Raw genomic sequence first — 23,358 nt, 5'->3', positions numbered from 1 at the left:
AGTACAAATTAAAATATCAAAGAAAGAATCCACCATATATTTAATATTTCAAATTATCAAAACACACCCAAATTTTCAATTCATTACTCCTATCAAGACAAAACGCAAGAAAAACACGCCGTTTTATTCACCCACTCTCTGATTCTGTCTCTGCTTCATCGTTAACCTTTCAGTGTTCAGTTTCAGAGTCTTTCAGTTGACCTAATTCCAAAATCCCAAAATCCCAATCCAAATCAAAATCAACAATCACATCACAGAAAAATCAACACTTTCTTCAACAATCAACACCAATCACACTCATGTAGTTCCAATTGTTCTTCACAAATCAATAATTCATGACAACAATGAAGATCAAGAATCTTCCAGTTCGATACCTAATCGTACTCCTAACCTTCATCTGCACCTCAGTCTGTTACATCGAACGCGTCGGCTTCTCAATCGCCTACACCGTCGCCGCCGACGCCGCCGGAGTTAGCCAATCAACAAAAGGTACAATTTTATCAACTTTTTACTACGGTTACGCCTTCTCGCAAGTTCCCGGAGGTTACTTCGCGCAGAAAATCGGTGGAAGAAAGGTTCTTTTACTTTCGTTTCTATTATGGTCTTCAACGTGTGCGCTTCTTCCCTTAGATCCGAACAGAACCCTAATTCTTGTAACCGCGCGTTTGCTTGTTGGGGTTGCGCAAGGTTTTATTTTTCCTTCGATTCATACTGTTTTAGCTCAGTGGGTTCCGCCTCATGAGAGATCTAGATCGGTTTCATTGACTACTTCGGGTATGTATCTTGGTGCTGCTTTGGGGATGTTGTTTCTTCCGAGTTTGGTTAAGTTTAAAGGTCCTCAATCTGTGTTTATTGCTGAAGCGTTTTTGGGATTTGTTTGGTCGATGATTTGGTTTAGATATGCTTCTGATCCTAAGGCTTCGGCTTCGGGAGCCGGGGAATCGCTTTTGCCGGTTAATAAGAAACTCGATAGGAAGGTTTCGGATCGAAATGTGGAGACTGGAGTTGAGAGAAATGGTGTTAAGAAGACGGGAGTTGGGATTCCTTGGGGGAAGATTATGACTAGTTTACCTGTTTGGGCTATTGTGGTTAATAATTTTACTTTTCATTATGCTTTGTATGTGTTGATGAATTGGTTGCCGACTTATTTTGAGTTAGGGCTTAAGCTTAGTCTTCATGAAATGGGTTCGTCGAAAATGTTGCCTTATCTGAATATGTTTGTGTTTTCGAATATTGGTGGTGTTGTTGCTGATTATTTGATTACGAGGAGGATAATGTCGGTGACTAGGACGAGGAAGTTTTTGAATACGGTTGGGTTTTTAGTTGCTTCGTTTGCGTTGGTTGTGATACCGAGTTTTAGAACTTCGGCTGGTGCTGTGTTTTGTTCTTCGGTGGCTCTTGGTTTTTTGGCGCTTGGTAGAGCTGGGTTTGCGGTGAATCATATGGATATTGCTCCGAGGTATGCTGGAATTGTGATGGGTGTTTCGAATACGGCTGGTACTTTGGCTGGTATTGTTGGTGTTGATCTTACGGGGAAACTGCTTGAAGCCGCTAAGGCATCTGATTTGGATCTTTCGAGTCCGGAAAGTTGGAGGGCAGTGTTTTTCATTCCGGGACTTTTGTGTGTTTTTAGTTCTGTGATATTCGTGTTGTTTTCTACCGGGGAGAGGATTTTTGATTGAGGTAGCAGTGTAACATTCTTTGATCGTTCAATCATTGATTTGATCATGTGCTCTTATATTGTGGAGATTTTAATTTTTATTATATCTCCATGTTATGTTATTCATTCTTGGATAGAGGAGAGTTGATGTACAAAGCTCCGCGGCCAGATTGTATTACCAATGGATATGGATTTGTTATCGCCACTATTATGATTTTTCCGACATGTACTATTTCTAGTTAGTAAGTAAAGGTTACAATACAGTTGTATCATCAATGATTCTTAGGTCTTTCTTTTATGCCTTGGATGAAACTCATATTTTATCATATTATTAATAGATTGTGCATTTATTTTTTATGTTACTTTTTCATCTACAAACATTCTGACTCTTATTACTTTGTTATTGGTGGATTAATTCAATAGGAGAGGTGATGTTGCAACCATTTACTTCTACTCTTTGCATTCCTTACTTTGGCTTTTATAATCCCTAATTTGTGTTGAATAGGGGTTGCCTCCTTTCCCTTGGCTGGATTTTATCAGTCAATTATGAGATTAAGATTGCTGTCGGTTATTATTATAAACTTTGCAGGGCGGGGAACAATCAAAGACTGACAGGGACGTATAAGCACGGTGTACGAAGAAGATTGAGGTTTCTAAGAACTTGAAATTTGAATGTTTCTGTAACTGCTGGTAATGATCTGGACTATGGATTAAGTTTACTCATAAATTCATAAAGAAGACTAGTGTGAGCAACACTCATTCTAACTCTCTTTATTGGATAAAATTGATGTTGGTCCAGTCATTTTGGGAATAGGTCCCACATAAAGTGGCGGGCCCTACATAAACTTCACTAATTAAGATAGTGAGTGTTGAAAAGAGTGTCCAAGTGACTGATGCTACTTTGCCAGCACTTTTCATTCATACAATAATGACATATTGATCTTAAAATGAGTACCAAGAAAGAAACAATATAGTAAAAGTCATCAGGTTTCCTTACATGTTTAACTATGGTTTCTCCAGTTGATTCATTTGAATTATTGTTAGTACTTTGTAATTTCTGTTCTTGGTTTGCAACTGTGTGTAAATGGTACTAGTACTGTTTTTCTCTTCCCCAATCCCATTGTCCTATTTATTTGCTGATGTAGAAGATCTGAAAAGTTGAAATAATGATTATTCCTCTTAACCTTGAGATATGATGATGACAACTTCAATGCATTGGTCTTCATTATCTTTAGGGAACATTTTTCTCGGTTTTCCTTTTCATTATCTTTCCACTCATATACAAAATTCATCCATTTTTTCTTTTCGTTCTACTCGCATTCTTTTCTCTCATAATTTTGTCACATTTAAGATCTATTAAAACTGTAAGCAAAACAATTAATGTAAATAACTTTTACGAAAACTCGGTTTTAACTTGATATAACAACCCTACTCGGCTGTCGTTAGAAGTTTGAGTCTGTTTACTTTATACCAGCGTAACCTTCACTGGTTTGCATTTTGCTTTATTCAGAGTTTTGAAACAACCTTTAGAGTTACTGTCATGTGATTAGGAGTTACTTATAGCCATGAAATTGGAATAAGTTTTTATTTTAAGTGATTTATTTTAGAGTGACGGAGAAAGTTTCTCCCAAAATATTCCACTGCCTTCACAGAGAATATTCCAACAAAAGAATAAAGTTTCTTTTCCAAGGTACCGTGATTTTCTGCAACATTGATTGAGTGTAACTCAAGTATATTCCAAATGTGTGGACACTACAACCACTTCCTCCAAATCACTTTCTATGTACTTGAAATTAATGCTACCGGCTATGGCCCATTGTATTCATCCTAAACCACCTATGGATGTTTATTAATCCAACATCTTTTTTATATCAGAGAACACAATATGTTTTAAGAGACTTCATATCATGTGAATTGCCATTGGGATGAGAATAAGATGCTTGATATGGTGAAATTATCCATGATGCATTAAACTATAATAATTTCATAATTTTGGTTCATATATTGAAAGCTAAGATAACATCTTATTGATCCACTAGTCTTTAAGTACAAACATGTAATTTACATTGGTAGATCACTGTCCTGCAAGTTGTTTTCAATCAGGAAATGCTCAGGACGAGGATTGGCGACTCTGCAATTCTTCCTGACCTCGCCCGGTCGACCGGACTGCAAGTCACCCATTTTCACCATCCCTTCCGCAAACGCTTTGAAAAACTTACTCTGATCTTTACTATAAAGCTTCACAAAACCCCGTGTCTGAGGGAAAGTGTAAAGTGTTTGATCCGAGTTCAGAAACCCTCTTCCGCCAACCAAGTCCTTGAAATACTGGTTATCGAAAATCACAGGAGTTGCATCAAGGTTTCCTGTCTTGTTTTGATCAACATCAAGTGGACATAGCTTGTTAAGCTCGGCTCTGAAGCGAGGATCAATTGCAGGGTCGGGTTTACCGCTTCCCGATTGATTGTACAGCCTAAACATGATCGAAAAACAACGACCTTGGCCGATAGAGTGAGATCCTGATAGCGCTACAAGATCTTTGACAGAAAGATTGTATTTTTCGAAGAGGGTAATGAGAGCAGTCGCATTGGCTCTCGGACTTGGCATGATATTGTTTGAGTCTTCTTGACTTGCTGTTAAACTGTCCAATCTTCCTAACTTCACTTCCCAATCAGGTCCTCCTGTCTGCAATAAAAGTGAAACAAATTCATTACATTCACATAGACTAATCCCTCGAGTCGGGACTCAGGCTGAGCTCAGGACGAGGAAAGAGATCTCTTACCATCTCATCCGAGCGCTCTCGAATACCAATTATAATAAGAAACTAAAAAAGTGACTATTGATTTTCTACAAGAGTCATATTTTCATAAATCATATAAGAAAAGATAAATAGTACAAACCAGAGCTACAGCATCTCTAGAAGCCATGATAATGATATCAGCACAAGAAACAACTCCAGGACAAGCCTTTTCAAGAGCCTCTTTAACCTCATCAACAACCTCAAATGATCTCAGAGAATTTATATTAGAAAGGGCCAGTTTCTCTCCAAGCATCGTTGGTGTATCATCAAGCAACATAGAAGCATCACACCCCTTCACAAATTCAACAAACCAATCAACCAAATCAACAAAAAAAAGAAGCAATCATGAATGAAAAAAAGATTGAATTTTGATGGTACATTAACAAAGCAATCATGAAATTGAAAGCGCATAACAGAAGCAACACTTCTGGGTTCCTTATGAAGTGCTTTTTTCATGACATCTCTGACAATAGTTTCAGCTTTTGGACATGTTTTTGAGTAAAACCCAGGTCGGAGAATTGATGGTGATGATGATGTTACTAAGATTGTGTTTATGATGAAGAACATGATCATAAACATGATGACGATGTTGTTGTGTGTTTGAAACAACATCATGGTCCCGGTTGTTTTTGTTTGGAACAGTGTTGTTGTTGTGTGTGAAAAGAGGAGACAGTGGAGTAAAGGAAGAGTATGTAGGTTTTGTAACTTTCCTCTTCAATTCAATGGATATTTAAAGGTGGAAGAAGGAGAGTGAGTGGCTGTCAAATTATGGGACATTTATTAATTGTTTTTTTATTTTTATTATATTTTTTGACCAATGTTTTTTTTTTGTTTTTTTTTTTAAATTGAAAAATGTTTGGTCAAACACCAAAAAAAAGTGGTGTAATAAATGCGAATGGTTGAGTCTAGTTAAGACAACTTATTTTGATAAGATTCAATGTAATACATGTGCGTTCGAGTATCCGTCGTTTTTGTATATATAATGCGTATTGATTAATTGTTGTATTAACATCTATAATATAGTGTATAGTTTAATAATATTATTATTGAAAATCATTATATAGTAAAATAAGATATAATATACAAAACGAATAAAAAGTTGGACAAAACTAATATCTACAAAAATGATGATGTAAACAGAAGAAGAAAAAAATAAAATAAAACATAACTCTAGATGTTATGAACCGTAGAAAAAATTGAAAAATTTCCGTTTACTGCACTAGCACAATTTAAAAAAAAAATGCTTTCGTTGGGATTCGAACCGCGACCACATGTTTTAAGCTCTGAAAAAGTTGGTTTCAACGCCTTTTTTACAAGCTCCTTTTATTTAATTTTTTGCCTTGAAAAAAAAGCTACTTTTTTTCATAAGAGCTTTATAAAAAATGTGTTTGGCCCTCCATCTCCTTATAAGGAGAAGAAAAGTAGCTAAAAAGTTGGGTCAAACACTACCTTAGTAAAAGATTAAAAGTTAGGTCAGAAGTTAATATAAGGTAAAAAGATGTGTGAAAAACAGAAATTATTTTTTAATAGTCTGGACCTAAGTATTTCTCAAAGTATGTAACCTAATAGTATAACTTAACTGGCTTAAAAAAATTAATATTATTAATATTTAGTTATATAGCGTATAATATTCAATATATAATTAATATTTAATTATATAGCCTAATGTTAGTTAATATATTAGGATTAAAAGGCTTAAAAAAAATCTGTTAATATTCAATAGTTTGATCAATAACGTCATGTTCCCGTTAATTTCAATATTTTAATCAGTAAATTCATGTTTTCGTTATTATTCAATATTTTTATCAGTAACTTTATTTTTCCGTTAATCTTTTATATTTTGATCAGTAACTTCATGTTACCCTTAATATTCAATAGTTTGATCAATAACGTCATGTTTCCGTTAATATTCAATATTTCAATTAGTAAATTCACGTTTATGATATTATTCAATATTTTGATCAGTAACTTCATGTTCACGTTAATATTCAATATTTTGATCAGTAATTTAATATTTCCGTTAATATTCGATATAATAATACAAATGCATAATCGTTTAATGGCGGTATATTTTTAAAAAATGCATAAACATGCATTTTTATATAATAATACAAATGTTACTATATAAATATGCAATGCGGGTATGGGGCGGGGTGGATAGTAAAATATCCGTGCTCGCACCCATACCTGCTTATTTTAATGGATAATTACCTGTGTTTGTACCCGTACCTATTTTGCGAATTTTTACCCTACCCGTTATTGGCGTTTTTTTGCTGGTACCCACAGGGTATACGCCAAATTGCCATCCCTAATTCCAAATTTGTAATATATATATATATATATATATATATATATATATATATATATATATATATATATATATATATATATATATATATCTTTACTTAAAACTTAGTATTTATAAATATTGTTTTAATTGTATAAATAATAATAATATTTAATTAGTGTTTATTTTATAATAATAGTCATTAAATAATGTGTTTAAATTTTGTTGGCAAAAAAAATAGTGTAAATTTTTTTCTATTAAGGGTATGTTTGGTAAAAATAGCGGTTGACTGATAAACTAGCTGATAGCTTATAGCTTATGATTGATGGCTGATGACTGATGACTTATAGCTTATAGCAGATGGTTGAGACTGATAGCTTATAAGCTCATTGAAGTGTTTGGTAAAATTAGCGGTTCAATTAACTTATAAATGTAAAATGGAATAAAAGATATTTAATATATAATTATTTTATTTTAAATTAAAATAAATTATAAGGGTTAAAAATGGATTTTAATTGAAATAATAAGGATAAAAAAGGAAGAAAAAGTAATAAGCTATAAGACATAAGCTAAAACGCTATTTGAAATAGCGTCTGGAAAATAAGTTATAAGCTAGTAAAATAAGCTATAAGCTCGTGATGAAAAGACCGTTACCAAACGGGTCTAAATTATCATATGAGCTTATAAGACATAAGACATAAGCTATAAGCTCGAAAATATGTGTTACCAAACAGAGCCTAAGTATATAAAATATACACTTTCGTACAAGTCTAATAAAATATACAAATCTGTAGAGGGGCACCTAAAGTGTCCCATCTACTTTTTGCTGACGATTGTTTTTTGTTTTGTAGGGAAAACTTAACCGAAGTGAGAAACATGATGAAGGTGATTGAGACTTATGCGGAGGCTTCAGGCCAGGAAATCAATCTGACTAAATCGGAGGTGTTTTTTAGTCGCAATTTATCCAAACCTGCTCAGGAGGATCTAGCCAGTATTATGGGAGTCCGTCATGTGTTAGGAACGGGAAAATATCTAGGCTTACCCTCTATGATTGAGAGAAGTAAGAAGGATACTTTTGCGTACATTAAGGATCGCATCTGGAATAGGATTAACTCTTGGAAAGGGAGATCTCTATCAAAAGCAGGCAAAGAAATTATGATCAAATCAGTTCTCCAGGCTATACCATCGTACATTATGAGTTTGTTTATTCTTCCGGAGGCGGTTATTCAGGATATTGAAAGGATGTTGAATGCGTTTTGGTGGGGAGGTGGGAAGGAAGGCGGAGGAATTCGATGGATGTCTTGGGATAGATTAGCGTGCTCTAAAGAAGAAGGAGGTTTAGGATTTCTAGATTTTAAAGCTTTTAACATGGCCATGGTCGCAAAACAAGGTTGGTCCTTACTATCGAAGCCAGATACTCTCGTCTCTAGAATCCTCAAAGCAAGGTATTTTCCAAATAATTCTTTCTTTGATTCTTCCCTTGGTTATAATCCGAGTTTTGTTTGGAGGAGTATTTGGAAATCCCGTGAGGTTCTAACTCTAGGATGCAGGTGGAGTATTGGGGATGGTTGTCAGATAAATATTATGTAGGATCCGTGGTTTCGTGGCAGCATTGAAGGTACATTAAGGGGGCCGCAGAAACAGGAGGTTTACCATATGTCTGTTAATAATCTTATGCAGGCCAATGTTAAGCAATGGGATGTTGATATCGTTAGAAATCTTTTTGAAGCGTCGGATATGGAAAAAATTCTTCAGGTTCCCTTGTTTGAAGAAGTTACAAAAGATAAAATGATTTGGAAGGATGAACAGGATGGTGTCTATAGTGTGAGAACGGGTTATAAACTTTGGCATAACACGGCTAGAAGTAAGGAGGTGGTGGGAAGTTCAGAGAATTGGGGGAATGTTTGGAAGATCAAAGCTCCTCCTAGAGTCAAGCACCTTATTTGGCGAATTTGTAAGGGTTGCCTTCCTACTTGAGAGAAACTAAGGAACCGCTTTGTGGAGTGCCCGCTTGACTGCCAGTTTTGTGCTAGTACAATCGAGGATGAGTGACATCTTTTTCTGACTTGTACGGTTACTAATCAATGTTGGAGGGCAGCAGGTTTGTCTCACCTTATAGATTCCCGACTACATTCTTTTCAGGATACTAATTCTCTTATTTTTGATATCTGTTCGAAGGAAAGAAAAGAAGTCTCAGGAAGATTTGCTGTTATGTTAGATGTTCTTTGGAAAAACAGGAATGATTATGTTTGGCATAATGAGCAAGAAGAAGCGTCAACTTTGGGATTAAAAGCGACTTACTTATGGAATGAATGGTTTCAAGCCCAAGAGCGATTGACTAATATGTAAATACAAGGTCACATTCACAAAGAAGTTTTTGATCCAAGGCAAACTCCACAAGCAAACAAACAACAAGGCTTAAGCAAAAGAACTCAAGGAAATGCTAGGTTGGCTATTCAAGACAAATCAGGTCGACATGCAATATATCTAGGTCGACTCAAAACTAAGAAAACAAGAAAGTTTCAGAAATACCACAAGTAGGTCGACCTAACCACACTCCCAGGTCGACCTAAACTGAAGAGTTTTTGTCATATCACTGTTAGGTCGACCCACTCACATCCACAGGTCGACCTAATCTGAAGAATTCTTCAAAAAGCTAAATTAACTGATTCTAGGTCGACCTAACCTGGCAATAGGTCGACTCAACTGGCAACAAATTCATTCTGACTCATTCTTACCTCTGTTAGGTCGACCTAAGCACCAAGGTAGGTCGACCTATCTGCTAAAAACTTCCCAAATCATGTGTTCACTCTGCTCCAACATACCAGCAACTCACATATATTATCCAAGGTTCAATTATTGCAAACCACACCAACGACTGAAAGATACACAAAGGCTTCTCATCTTCGTTCTTCGTCATCTCCAACACAATTACACATAATCATTCTTGCGTTGAGGGTTAGTGATCGAGTTCGATAACGTCCATGGAACGGAATTGAAGATTCCTAGTGGGTGAAGATTTGTGGGGTTTTTGGTGAGTAAAATCCGAGGGTTTTGTCCTCCAAGATAGGTGTTTCTTGGGGGTTTTTATCAAGAGGTTTCATCGAGGATCCATCTGAGTGTGAAGATTGAAGAACAAGGGTTCAAGGCAATTCAAGACACTGCAGAAAAGGGATCAAGTGAAGCTCTTGGATCACCTTAATCTGACTCAAGATTAAGGGGGAAGAAGATTCAAAGGATCGACAAATTTGGTTTATTGTTTATCGCTTTGTTTTCTTCTTTGTATATACTACTTTCAACATTAATGGAAGATTTCCCAATTTCAATTTGGAATTGGGGGCAGACGTAGTCGTAGCGAGGACGATCGACGAACTGCCTGAACAAATATCGTGTTCTTTTCGCTTTTATCTTTTCATTTACGTTCTGGTCATATTTGGTCATAATTGCAAAATTGATTAACGATTCAAGTGTTAAAATTGTGAATTAAGGTTCTGCATAAACATCACAATTCACCACATCTTGAATCATCATCAATTTGAACATTATCACCAAGTGTTTGTCGTTTTGCTTATTCCATTATTACTGCATTGCAAACCAAAGTTTGTCAATTTAGAAGTTAATTGATTTTCAGCTGTGAAACGTATTGATTCGATAACATATCACTTCATCGTTAATCTCAATTATCTTGTGGTTTTGTCACATATACGACCCTTGCAATAACGGTCCGGAATAGACGCAAGTCGATTCAGAACCGCTTTCGTTTTAGTTCGAAATAATTCCGAAAAACTCTGTGAGATCTATTCACCCCCTCTAGATCCTCAGGCCAGCGTCTAACATAATAATGCTCGTCCCAATCATGCTTTAGATTGGAGTCCACCTCCCGTGGGTTGGCTTAAGTGTAACGTTGATGCGGCTTTTAATAATAATAACGACACTACTAACAGGGGGTGGTGTGTGCGTAATCACTTTGGCAACTTTATATATGCAGGTATAGCATGGGATCCAAGAACTTTGTCCGTCATTGAAGCCGAAGCTTTGGCTCTTAAAGAAGCAATCCTTGGTGCTATATCCTCGAATTTGGAGTTTGTGCTTTTCGAAAGTGATTTCCAAATTGTTACACAAGCTGTCCTATCAAATAAAAAGGGTGACTCTGAATTTTGTATTATTATTGAATCAATTTGTAGTTTATTACAGTCCTTCCCAAACTTTAAGGTAAAGTTTGTCAAACGTCAAACGAATTCGGTTGCTCATTCCCTTGCGAGGGTGGCCAATTCTTGGGCTCGATGTAGTTTATTGAGTTCGATTCCTCTTTATATTGAACATCTTTTGATTAATGAAAGTCGTTGAGTTTGTTTTGTTCAAAAAAAAAATTAACAAGTAATCCAAATAATATAGATCCAAAACTATTTATCAAAACATTTGATTTTCCCATGAACAATAGCAAGATACTCATTTATTATAATATTTCCCAAATATAAATATATTGTGCATTTAAATATTTTAATAACTTGTATTGTGTTGTAAGACAAAACTTTCTTATATATTAATTCATTTTTAAAATTAAATTTTTAAAAACTCCATATTGAAACAAATAATGAAATAAAATAGTATTATCTTGTAGCAAAATTAACTAAAAATAATGTAAATTATTATTTTTATTTTTAATGTTTGTTGTAATTATTAAAAAATAAAATAAAAAGAAGTAATTAATTTTTAAAATATAATTAAATCAATTAGAATTTTATTTTTAATTAAACTTCTTTTACAAATAATAGTTAAAATTTTTTCATTAATGAATATTTCAAATATCATAAATAAGTTAATAATTAAATAAAAATTATTTAATTGCTACCCTTTATTGTTATTTAGGTGATATTTTAAATTAATGATAATGTTAAATTTTAACCTACAAAAGTTTCAATTTGTCTTGATATTGAATAATTTTGGATAGTTTTATTAATTATTTTTGAGAACAATCAAGTGGAATAAATTAGTTCTTATTAGCTTTTAATGTAAATTTGTTTAATTCAATTTGTGATACAATATTAAAGTCATTTTGAAGTAGAGAATATATTCTTACATTTTGATTGTACACCAATTAAATTATTGGTACGTCTTGATTGTACACCAATTAAATTATTGGTCTGTAACTGATGGTTTTGCTTTAAATGGTACTATATTTTTATATATAGAGAAGTTTATTGAGAAAAAAAATATGGAGTGGAAGAATAAAGATCTTACTTTTAAGTAAAAACTATTTAGAGTTTTTCTATCTGCAAATTCGCATATGATAAAAGTTTACCTTAAAACTTGTGTATTTTATATTAAATGTATAAGTTTTTAATAAATAATGTTTTTCAATGAAAAATTACTAATTTTAGTTGTCTTAACATGTGCGATATTGCACATGTTAGACAACCATTTATGTAATAATAAAGTATTGATTAATATGTTATAAATAAAAAGTGTGAAGAATTGAGTGAGCTAGTTAAATAGTATTCCCTCCATCTCATAATAAGTGTCTCATTTACACTTTTTCTACGTCTCAAAATAAATGTCTCTTTAGAATACCAATACAATATTAATCACATTTTCCACTACTATACCCTTATTTATTAACTTTCATGTTTTTCAACTACTCCACTACTTATAATAAATAAGGGTATTTTAATAAATGATATTAATTTTATCATTAAAATCAATATATCTAAGAACTGTGCAAAGCTCAAATAAAACACTTATTATGAGACGGAGAGAGTAGATCAAAGATTAATTTTTAAGTCTAGAAGTAGACTCATCCTCTCCCGTTTTATTTTAAAATAAATTTATGATGTCAATATTTAAATATATTAAAATAAATTTTATAAATTCTGTTTCTTTTTTTTAATGCAACATTAATTGTTCTTTAATAAATTTAAAATTTATTACAAATAAATATATTTTACTATAATATAATATTTTGAATTTTAATTATTATTTTCTCATTTTTTGTTTAATAATTGTATTTTTGGTGTTATTTTTATTCTTATACATTATTCTTGTGTTGTATATAACTGTATATGGTATTTTTAAATATTTGATTTTTAGCTAATTGTAACAATCAATAATGATTTTAAGTAAAATGGAATAATTTCAAATATTTTGAGATTATGAGGATTAATATGATGCAAAAATTAATTGACATTTTAGGTTAAGAATCTGAATTAATTTCTAAAGAACAATAATTATTAACAATAATACTTAATAAATATAATAATAGATTATTTTTAAACGATATAATAGTATGGAATTATGATATTCCAATATCATATCAGAGTGAAATATCCTCCCTAGCTGATTCTCCCGTGATTCCTGTATAGTCATCCTATCTCAGATCTGGCCAAATCTTCTTCCACGTGTCCTCTTGTAAATATTCCAAAATTTAATTCAATAAATTCAATCAAACATTAGAGTTGTTCTCGAAATGAGAAAAATTATATAATAATTAAATTTAATCAATACATAATTGTTCTCCAATTATATTTTGTAGAAAATAAAAACGAAATAAAAAAGCAATACTTGTGAAATTATAATATAAAAACGAAATTAAAAAGTAATACTATAACATAAAAACGAAATTAAAAAGCAATACATGTGAAATTATAACCTACAAAGATCATGATTCACGTATGTACAAATTAATATAAATAGATTAAACAATAACCTCACAGTGTAAATCGATTAAGGATATTTTCTATAATGCATTCAAAAATATTTTCTACAAAGAATCTTCAGCCATAATAAGATAATCAAATATATCAGATATTTCAGACTTCACAATCAATGGTAGTTGATGGTGGCACTGCCCTTGAGTAAAAAGTAAAACACATGGAATAACCAACCCGTAAAACACATGAAAAAAGAGGCACCATACATGCATATTACTTAAATAACAAATCTATGATTAAACCAAAACCAAAATTTTAAAATGATTGTCTGACATCCTCATCGCTGATTTCAGAATATATGTAACTCTGTTTCGTTATATATATATATATATATATATATATATATATATATATATATATATATATATATATATATATATATATATATATATATATATATATATATATATATATATATATGAAGATAATGAAAAATATACAAAAGCAGACTAACAGTTGTGTGGTTAGAGTCCTTCAGTTGGAAAATTGTATAAAAACAATCGGTAATATACGTACGAGTAATGATAAAACCGTTTTGGAATGGAGAAGATGAAGAAAGAGAATCGGTTATATACGTAAGAGTAATGATAAAACTGTTTTGGAATGGGGAAGATGGAGATGAGAATTGTTTTTGGTCTCACATAACTTTTTCATCTTGAATAAAAAAACTAATAAATGCAGTATATAAGAAAAATAGTAAAATGGAATATTTGGAAAATAAATGGGAAGATTTGTTAGGCTGAACAATAAAAAAAATTAATGCTGAGGTGAAATTTTGTGGGAAGAGTAGCTGATGTGGCATTACAAGGAGTTAGAAAATTCTTTACTTTTCTTATATGATAGATTTGCGACATCTTATTTATTTATTTTTAGAAAATGAAAATTTTAATAATCGATGATATAGTAAAAGTAAAATTAAAGAAATTGTTCTGGACTGGGCCAAGATTCGGCCCAATCCACTTTCGGCCCACTTAACCTCGGAGGTCCAAACCATCTCATGGCCCATGAAGAGCAAAGACTGCTCGTTTACTCTATGCCCGACATAATGCTCCCCGCGAGCTCCCTGGCGCCCGGCATGGGTGCTCCCCGCGAGCATCCTCTCCGCCGAGGACCCTGCTCCTCGTAGGGCTCCTTCATATCCAACCCCCCGAATAATGCGGAGTCCACGTGGTCCCTAAAAGACCGCGTCTTCCTTAAACTTCGGAGCGGTTAACCAGGACAGAGGGCACTCACGCACCTCCGATATTTCCGCCCAGGAAACCTGGCTGTCTCCTAATTGGGCCTGGGCGTCCAGCCCAAATAGCGAGATCATGGCCCAGCGCTGGGAGCTATAAATACCCTCTTTCACTAGAGGGTCAGGTATTCATTCTCTTCTAATCTTTAGCTTGTACTTGCACTCCTTTGCTCGTGTTCTTACTTTAGCAACGGAGTACCTTGTAGGTACACCCCCTTCACTTCTCAAAGATCCAGTTCCGAGCAGGCCGTGACGATCCTTCTGATCAGGTACAATCAGTGGCGCCGTCTGTGGGAAACAAGCTTCCCCTTCTTTAACAAACAAAGATCAAAGCAAATCCATCCTACAATCGTCATGGCTGGCAACAACAACAACCGAGGAGGTCCTGACCCTTTCCACCTCGATCCTCTCATTCACGGTGCCACTGTTGACGGGAAGAATCGACACCGACGGGAGGGACAACAGCCCACTGCTGACGGACAAGGGAGACCAAGGCATGAAATCTCCCAACCCAGCAGGAACAAGCAAGCTCAAAACGACAGGAACGAGCAAGCTCAAAACTACAGGAACGAGCTAGCTCAAGTCCAGAACAACGAAGCTGACTCCAGGGACGGGCAACCCACCTCCTCCTTCACTCATACCTCCCAGAGGCGAGGAACCCTGTACGAGGACGACCAGGAGCAAGTCGACTTCCCCGAGGATGCCGACCCTACAACTATCCTCTTACTTGCGGCCCTCAAAAAGACCAACCGCCTCATCTAGCAACAAAGTGAGCGGATTGACCGGCTAGAAAGGAAGCGACGATCGCGATCTCCCCCGCGGAGGCACTATCGATTGCGTTCCTCCTCGTCCTCACGCTCCCCGCCAAGGAGGTATCGCCGACGTTCACTATCTTCTTCGCGCTCCCCGCCCAAGAGGTACCGTCGTCAAAGGTCCTACTCTCGCTCCCCTCGGCGAAAGAGCAGGAAGAACCAGAAACCCGAGGAAGTAGAGACGGGAAGCCCCTCCCCCAAACAAGATCATTGGGGTCCCACCAAGACCGTGGTGAAAGACCGCGAGCGTTCCCCTCCCGAGGACAATCGCAAAGCTTCTGGAAAACCACAAGAAAAACCTCGGCAAAAGCACAACAACCGTGGAAGGCACTCAACCTCTCCCGGACCAAGCAACGAGGAAGACTTCCGCAGCCCTCTGTCAGAGGAGATCCGGCGAGCCCGCCTGCCCCGGGGAATGGAGAAACCCCAAACCCTGGACCTTTACGACGAGACCACAGACCCTGACGATCATATTCGGAGCATCAAAGCCGTCATGGACTACCACGTGGTCCGAGGATCCATCAAATGTCGGATCTTTCCGACCATAATCAGAAAGGGAGCAATGACCTGGTACAGGAATCTTCCCCCAACTCCATCCACTCCTGGGCAGAACTCAAGAAGCTCTTCTCTAACCACTTCACGGCCTCTCGCCGATAACCGAAATCCGAAGCGACCCTCGGAGCTGTCATACAGGGTACCGACGAGCCTCTTCGGGAATATCTCGACAGGTTCAACAAAGAGGCCGTCCAGGTGCAGACGACCGACCATATGAAAAGATACCTCCTCGAACGAGGACTCCTCCCAAGGAGCGACTTCAAGAAGACCATCAAAATTGAGAAGGTGCGCACCATGGACGCCCTCCTCCTCAAAGCCCAAGCTTACATTGCTTTCGAGGAAGGCGAAGCAGTTGTGAAGAAAGCCTCAAGAGGCAACGACACTGCCCGCAGCTCAAGCCAAGACTGCTCTCTTTTGCGCCGGGGCCACGAAAAAAGAAAAGATGACATGCCCCGCGACACGAAGGAACACAGGGGACCATCTGGTCGTTTCAATGACTACACCCCCCTGAACGCTTCACGCGAGCGTATTCTATCCGAATGCAAGAGCACCGAGTTCAAAAACTCCAACGTTAAGCCCCCGAGGCCAAATCCCACCAGGCCAGGGACTGACAAATCCAAATACTGCAAGTATCACAAAAGTCACGGGCATCTGAGCGACGAATGCATACACCTCAAAGATGCCATCGAGACTCTGATTAAGGAAGGTCGTCTGTCTAAATACACGAAGAAGGGAGAATCTTCCCGGAGAGAAGGGGCAAGGAACTCTGACAACGATAACTCACCAGATAGCCGACCATTGCAGGTTGCTCTGTCCGTCACCCGACCAGAGGACTTCATATCTTCGGTTGGAGTGACCTCTGCTTTTAGCACATGGGAAGGATTCCCGACCGCGATGGTCATCTCCAACGGCAGGGATCCAGGTTCTCTCACGATCGGCTCAGTAAAAAGAATGTTTGACGAGCTGATCAGCGCCAATTCAGATCTTGGCCCGACCCTTCAGAAGTTCAGAGTAAAATCAGACCCAGTCACCTTCTACCTCGAAGATCTCCCCGGAGGAGCCCCAAATGCCACGATCCCCCTGCTCGTTCGAGCAAGTATGGCTAATTTTGATGTCTTTCGGATCCTTATCGACGAGGGAAGCTCAGTCGACATCATGTACTCCCATCTTTTTCAGACCCTCAAGCTGGACGACTCCCATCTCACTCCATATGTAGGCTCCGATCTCCAGGGCTTCAACGGGACTACCACCAAACCCCGGGGTTACGTCGAATTGATCGTCACTTTCGGGGAAGGATAATCTTCCAGGCAAGATAAAACATGATTCCTGGTGATCGACTGTAAGACCCTCTACAACTGCATCATCGGACGACCCACTCTAGTCGAACTTACAGCCGTCCCCTCAACCGTGCACCTCAAGATGATGTTCTATACAAAAAGGGGACGAGTGGCCACCAATAACGCCGACATCGAAGCGGCCAGAAGGATATTCGACGCGTCAATGAAAGGATTACAGCTGATCGCCCCTCCTTCCAGCTCCAACAAGAAGCCAAGAGCCAAAGACAAGCTAGCTCGAGAAGACCTTCAACAACCGACCAACGTTAGCTCAGTCGACCTCGACGCCCGCTTTACGAAAGAAGAACTGAAGAACGGCGAAGAACCGCGATCGAGGACAACCCACCTCGTCCGACCAATCCCGAACGGCGACTTTAAGCTCGTCCCGCTGGGCGACAACCCTGACAAGGCGGTAAAGATCGGCAAAGACATCCCAGATCTGCCGAGGAAACAACTCGTGGCTTGCCTTCGAGCCAATGCCGACTTGTTCGCTTGGAGCGCAGTTGAAATGCCCGGAATCGACCCTGAGGTCGCCTGCCACCATCTCTCCATTGATCCAGCCGCGAAGGCAGTAGTTCAACGTAGGCGTCGGCAGTCTCCCGAGAAAGCGGAGGCTGCCGAGAAAGCTGTAAAAGACCTCCTAGAGGCAAATTTTATTTCCGAGGCCAAGTATTCAACTTGGCTCTCAAACGTTGTACTAGTTAAAAAATCTAATGGAAAATGGAGAATGTGCGTTGATTATACCGATGTTAACCGGGCTTGTCCCAAAGATGCTTACCCTTTGCCTAACATTGACAGACTGGTCGACAACTCGGCCGGTTATAAATTGTTGTCTTTTATGGATTCTTATTCAGGTTACAACCAAATCCCCATGGCGAGATGCGACAAGCAGTGCACGGCATTCATGACCGAGTCGGGCAACTATTACTACAATGTAATGCCCTTCGGACTCAAGAACGCCGGAGCCACTTACCAGCGGATGATGAACAAGGTATTCCGAGGAGAAATCGGTGACACCCTCGAGGTATACATGGACGACATGATCTTCAAATCCTGAGAGGACACCAACCACACCACACATCTCAAACGAGTATTCGAGCAGGCCAGGTCCTGCAAGATGCGTTTCAACCCAGAGAAATGCACCATCGGCGTCTGGGCAGGAAAGTTCCTCGATTTCTACTTGACCGAAAGAGGAATAGAAGCCAACCCGGACAAATGCCGAGCATTCTCGGAACTCCCCACACCTAACAATAAGAAATCCATCCAAGTCTTAAACGGGATGCTCACAGCGCTGTCCCACTTTGTCACGAAATCCGCCCAGCATGCTCTCCCATTCTTTAAACTGCTGCGCAAGGAAGCGACCTTCGAATGGTCCGAGGAGTGCGAACAAGCACTATCTCACCTCAAGCAAGTCCTCTCGGAGCCACCCGTCCTGTCTCGACCGGGAAACGACGAGATCCTATATCTCTATCTAGCCGTCTCTAACGAAGCAGTGAGCACGACATTAATTCGAGAAGCTAAAGACGGGCAGAAGCCCGTATACTTCACCAGCAAAGCCCTACAAGGACCCGAGGTGCGATACCAGCAAATCGAAAAAGTCACGATGGCACTGATAATAGCCGCTCGAAGGTTGAGGTACTACTTCCTTGCTCATACCATCATCGTCCGAACTGATCAACCAATCAAACAACTTCTCGGCCGACCAGATATGGTCGGGAGAATGCTGAAGTGGTCCCTCGAGCTATCCGAGTTTGACGTCCAATACGAAAGCAGAAAAGCACTGAAAGCTCAGGCATTATCCGATTTCGTGGCTGAGATGACCTCGATCACCTCCTCCCCTCCTCCTGTCGAGAATAAGTGGACCATCTACGTAGATGGCGCCTCCAGCAGCTCGGGAAGCGGAGCCGGCGTCATCTTGGAAAACGACGAAGGCCTCATCATTGAGGTATCCCTAGTCTTGTCCTTCACCACGTCGAACAACCAAGTCGAGTACGAAACTTTCCTAGCGGGCCTGCGGCTCGCTGATGACGTAGGCGCCCGGGAGGTAAAGATATACACCGACTCCCAACTCGTCTCATCCCAAGTTAACGGTGACTACCAGGCCAAAAACGATGTCCTTGTCGAGTACCCCGCGCTAGTCAAAGATAAAATTAAAAACTTTGCAAAAGCAGAAGTCAAGCACATACCTCGGGAACATAATTCCCGGGCCGACGTCCTGTCCAAACTCGCGAGTACGAGAAAGAAAGGAGGGAACAAGTCAGTGATCCAAGAGATCCTTTCAAGACCAAGTGTAGGTAAGAGCGCGCCCTACATGCCAGTGCTCGCCATTGGCGACGACTATTGCTGGATGACCCCGGTGTATAACTTCCTCACAAAGGACGAGCTGCCAACAGACGCGAAGGAGGCCTCCGCAGTCAAAAGACGAGCCTGCTCATACTTCATCGTCGAAGACAAGCTATACCGGCGAGGGTTCTCCATCCCTCTTCTCAAATGCGTCGATGCCTCCCAAGCGCTCGAGATACTGCATGAGCTTCACGAGGGGATCAACGGCCAACACCTCGGCGGTCGATCACTAGCAAGAAAAGCCCTCAGAGCGAGATACTACTTGCCGACCAAGCAGCAAGACACCAAGGAGCATGTCCAGAAATGCGATAAGTGCCAGCGCCTCGCCGATATGCACTTAGCTCCCCCTCACGAGCTAAAATCCCTATCATCACCATGGCATTTCTCCACTTGGGGAATGGACCTCCTCGGACCATTCCCAGTAGGATCATACTAAAACAAATACCTGGTGGTCGCCGTAGACTACTTCACTAAATGGATCGAGGCCGAAGCGCTCGCCAAGATCACAGCCCAAAACGTGCTCCATTTTTATAAACAAAACGTACTCTCTAGATTCGGGGTGCCGCAGGCATTAATAACCGACAACGACACCCAATTCACCGATAGAAAATTCCAAGAGTTCGTGTCCAAGCTCGGCACCAAGTAGCATTTCACTTCGGTGGAACACCCCCAGACGAAAGGACAAGCCGAGGCGGCTAACCGAGTCATCCTCCGAGGACTGAAACAAAGACTCGGGGAAGCTAAGAAAGCTTGGGTCGAGGAGCTGCACAACGTACTCTGGGCATATAGGACGACACCTCATTCGAGCACAGGCGAAACCCCATTTAGATTGACCTATGGCACCGAAGCCGTGATCCCCGTGGAAATCCGAGAACCTTCTCGTCGGACCGAGTCACCTCTCGAAGAAGAACTCAACAACGAGGCTATGAGGGAAGAACTCGACATGGTCGAAGAGATCCGAACGGGGTCTTCCCTCCGCGAAGCCAAGCTAAAGCAACATATAGCTCTGCGCCATAACACCAAAGTCATCAAACGCGAGTTCGAAGTCGGCGCCCTAGTGCTCCGCAGAAACATGAAAGAATCGCGCGAAGGCAAACTTGCCCCAAACTGGGAAGGCCCATACCGAGTTTACGATAAAACCGAGAATGGCGCCTATTACCTCGAGAACCTCCTCGGCGAAAAACTTGCTCGACCCTGGAATGCTGAAAAACTCAGACGCTATTACAGCTAGAAACATCTAACACTCCCCGAGCACTCACCCCAACACGAGAGGGTGGCCAGGCACGGACTCGCGTCATGGTACGATCGCGAGCACTCCATGACAACGACAGTCGGAACTCCCATCCGAGGAAAAAAACCGACTACACGGGGAACCCTACACCTAGATCCACCGTGGCAGTACCTGCACGGCAGAACCCCAGCTCGCGATGGGACCGTTCACTCCGCGAGCACTTGGCCCCGACCGCGGTCTCGTACTCGCTCATAGCGCACACATGCTCTGCGCACTCGGGCCGTACCCCACACACCTGGAAAATCAACCAAGGCCGAGCATAATCCAATGACATAATATTTCTTATAATATCACTCGCCCGGATTACAAAGCATAATCCGATCACAAATTTCCTGCAGCAATAGACATTCTAAGCACAAAGAAGAAAGTCAAAACATAAACAAAATTTGCAAAGACAAGAATATAATTAAAACCCGACCAAATTGGCCGGTGATATCCAAATATTACAAAAAATAGACAGGCACGCGGGCCCCCAAGGGCAAAGCCCCAAAATCCAAAAAGAAGAAATAATGGCACGTAGGCCGAGGAAACATAGGCACGCAGGCCCAAAACGTCAAAACAAAGAAATTCATACATCCTCGTCAGGAGTACCGGGAACAAGCTGACCGTCCACGATCCTCGACGAGAGCCCAACACCGTTTGTCTTCAGCTCTTCAGAAAACTCAACTGCCGAACTGCACTCTTGAACCCTGCTTCGGCCATATCGGCAAGTTCGGGCTTCAAGTCATCAATCTTTTCAACAAACTCGGCCCTGGACTTCAACGCGGCCACATCCGAAGACTCCTCCGCCGACGGCCCCCAGGACAGCTCAAGGTCGGTAAACCTTTTCTTCTCCGCCTCCATCTCCTCGTCCTTCTGCTTCAAAAGATCTTCGATATTCTTCTTCGTCTTCTCCTGCGCCGCTTTCAGCTTAACCACCTCGTCCTCGGCGACCTTTTTATCGGCCTCCGCCTTTTTCAAAGCATCGGCAGAAACAGTGCCCCCCTTTGCGAGCACCTGAGCCATCTCCACGACCCTCATCACAGCAGCGCTGTCGTTGGCAAGCTATTTGAGGCGGGCAGGGGCGGTCATCCCTTCAATTTGCCGGGCCTCGCCCGAGGAGACAGTCAGAGGATACTTCTCAAAGTACTTACCCTCCTGGAAGCAGGGAGGGAGCAGGAATCCACGATCGGGTCCCAAATTGGACGGCTCCTCACCCTGGCGCGCCCTCTTCGGGGTCCTCCCCCCTACGTAATCACTAAAGGAGAACCAGCCGACCCTGAGTGATCGCCCGAGGAAGCTGTCCAGCTCTTGTTCTTCGCCGCCCGGAGCCTTTTGGCATCTTGGGCCACCTTCAGGACCTTCTCGTCCTTCTACGGCATAGCATCTGAAAAAAAACAGAGAGTTAGCATAAAATATTAATTAGAAAGCCAAAGCAAAATGACTTAAACACCACCTAGCAGCGCTTTAGTTTCTTCATGCGTCCTATGTAACATCCTATTTTTATTAGATTTTATTTAATTATGATTATTTGATATTTGATAATTGTTTGTGTGTTTATTTAATTATTGTTTGAGTAATAATTATTTGATTGTGTGGTAATATATTACTTAGCTAATTAATAAATGGTAGAATGTTATTAGAATTAGCTATTGGGCTTAATGGGAATTAGAAATAAGAATAGTGGATGGGTTAAGCCCAATGAGATAATGAGAGTTAGAATAGAATTTTATAAGTTAACCTAAATTAGATAGAAAGATAGAAAGAAGAGTAGAAAGAAGAAAAGAGGCATAGAGAAGAGAAGGGGATTGTAGATTTCTTGAAGTTAGAAGGAGAAATTCAAGAGGTAAGGGTTTGAATCCAAGTTCTTATAGACTATATGATTGGGTAATGTGTCTTGTTGTGATTATCTCTTCATCTTTGCAATTTCATGAACACATAGAAAAGTTAGGGTTTATGCTATTTTCTATGGATTTACATGATTAAATATGATTTTGATGATATATGTTGTTCAATAATGATGAATACTGGTTGTATTTGATGTTTATTGATGTATGGATTGTGTTTGGGTTAATGGGTGTTGTATGAGGGGAGTAGGGAATAAAAATGGTGATTTTCTGAGTTTTACGCAGCATAGGTCGACCTACACAGAGGTATGAGTCGACCTGAGCATCTTAAAACAGCAGAAAATCCATTTTCCTTCAACATGCGTCGACCTATAGGTTCTATGAGTCGACCTATAGCATCCTTGCGTCGACATATGAGTCGGCGAGCGCATACCCGAGAGAGATGGAAAACAACAATGCGTCGACCTATGCTTTCTTTGCGTCGACCTGCAGATTCTATTTTTGGCAGATTT

General features: G+C 39.5%; 4 protein-coding genes across 4 annotated transcripts; 3 read left to right on the top strand and 1 right to left on the bottom strand.

The window, feature by feature from the left end:
* Positions 1–75: 75 nt before the first annotated feature.
* On the top strand, positions 76–3,197 carry LOC131633212 (probable anion transporter 5). The gene has a single exon (XM_058903922.1). It carries the CDS (start codon positions 336–338, stop codon positions 1,680–1,682), a length of 1,347 nt encoding a protein of 448 aa, XP_058759905.1. The 5' UTR covers positions 76–335; the 3' UTR covers positions 1,683–3,197.
* Positions 3,198–3,634: 437 nt separating this feature from the next.
* On the bottom strand, positions 3,635–5,171 carry LOC131633213 (peroxidase 17-like). Its single transcript, XM_058903925.1, has 3 exons — positions 4,836–5,171; positions 4,558–4,749; positions 3,635–4,342 (listed from the first exon to the last, which is right to left on the bottom strand). The coding sequence occupies exons 1-3, from the start codon at positions 5,070–5,072 to the stop codon at positions 3,722–3,724; spliced, it is 1,050 nt and encodes a 349-aa protein (XP_058759908.1). The 5' UTR covers positions 5,073–5,171; the 3' UTR covers positions 3,635–3,721.
* Positions 5,172–16,346: 11,175 nt separating this feature from the next.
* On the top strand, positions 16,347–17,351 carry LOC131633202 (uncharacterized). Its single transcript, XM_058903914.1, has one exon. The coding sequence runs from the start codon at positions 16,347–16,349 to the stop codon at positions 17,349–17,351; it is 1,005 nt and encodes a 334-aa protein (XP_058759897.1).
* A 1,152-nt stretch (positions 17,352–18,503) lies between these two features.
* Positions 18,504–20,165, top strand: LOC131633201 (uncharacterized). The gene has a single exon (XM_058903913.1). The coding sequence runs from the start codon at positions 18,504–18,506 to the stop codon at positions 20,163–20,165; it is 1,662 nt and encodes a 553-aa protein (XP_058759896.1).
* The last annotated feature ends 3,193 nt before the right edge of the window (positions 20,166–23,358 follow it).

The sequence above is a fragment of the Vicia villosa genome, unplaced genomic scaffold, assembly GCF_029867415.1.
Source record: "Vicia villosa cultivar HV-30 ecotype Madison, WI unplaced genomic scaffold, Vvil1.0 ctg.001085F_1_1, whole genome shotgun sequence".
NCBI classification, from domain to species: domain Eukaryota; kingdom Viridiplantae; phylum Streptophyta; class Magnoliopsida; order Fabales; family Fabaceae; genus Vicia; species Vicia villosa.
Note: the sequence above shows the minus strand (reverse complement) of the source record. Positions and strands in the feature narration are given on the sequence as shown.

What these genes read in the sequence shown, in the direction of transcription:
- LOC131633212 (XM_058903922.1), top strand. Translation starts at nt 336, where the DNA reads ATGACAACAATGAAGATCAAGAATCTTCCAGTTCGATACCTAATCGTA.
- LOC131633213 (XM_058903925.1), bottom strand. Translation starts at nt 5,072, where the DNA reads ATGATGTTGTTTCAAACACACAACAACATCGTCATCATGTTTATGATC. An exon ending in TTCATGATTGCTTTGTTAAT is followed by an intron (nt 4,750 to 4,835) that starts GTACCATCAAAA and finishes GAATTTGTGAAG; the next exon opens with GGGTGTGATGCTTCTATGTT. An exon ending in CTAGAGATGCTGTAGCTCTG is followed by an intron (nt 4,343 to 4,557) that starts GTTTGTACTATT and finishes CTTTTATTGCAG; the next exon opens with ACAGGAGGACCTGATTGGGA.
- LOC131633202 (XM_058903914.1), top strand. Translation starts at nt 16,347, where the DNA reads ATGGACGCCCTCCTCCTCAAAGCCCAAGCTTACATTGCTTTCGAGGAA.
- LOC131633201 (XM_058903913.1), top strand. Translation starts at nt 18,504, where the DNA reads ATGCGTTTCAACCCAGAGAAATGCACCATCGGCGTCTGGGCAGGAAAG.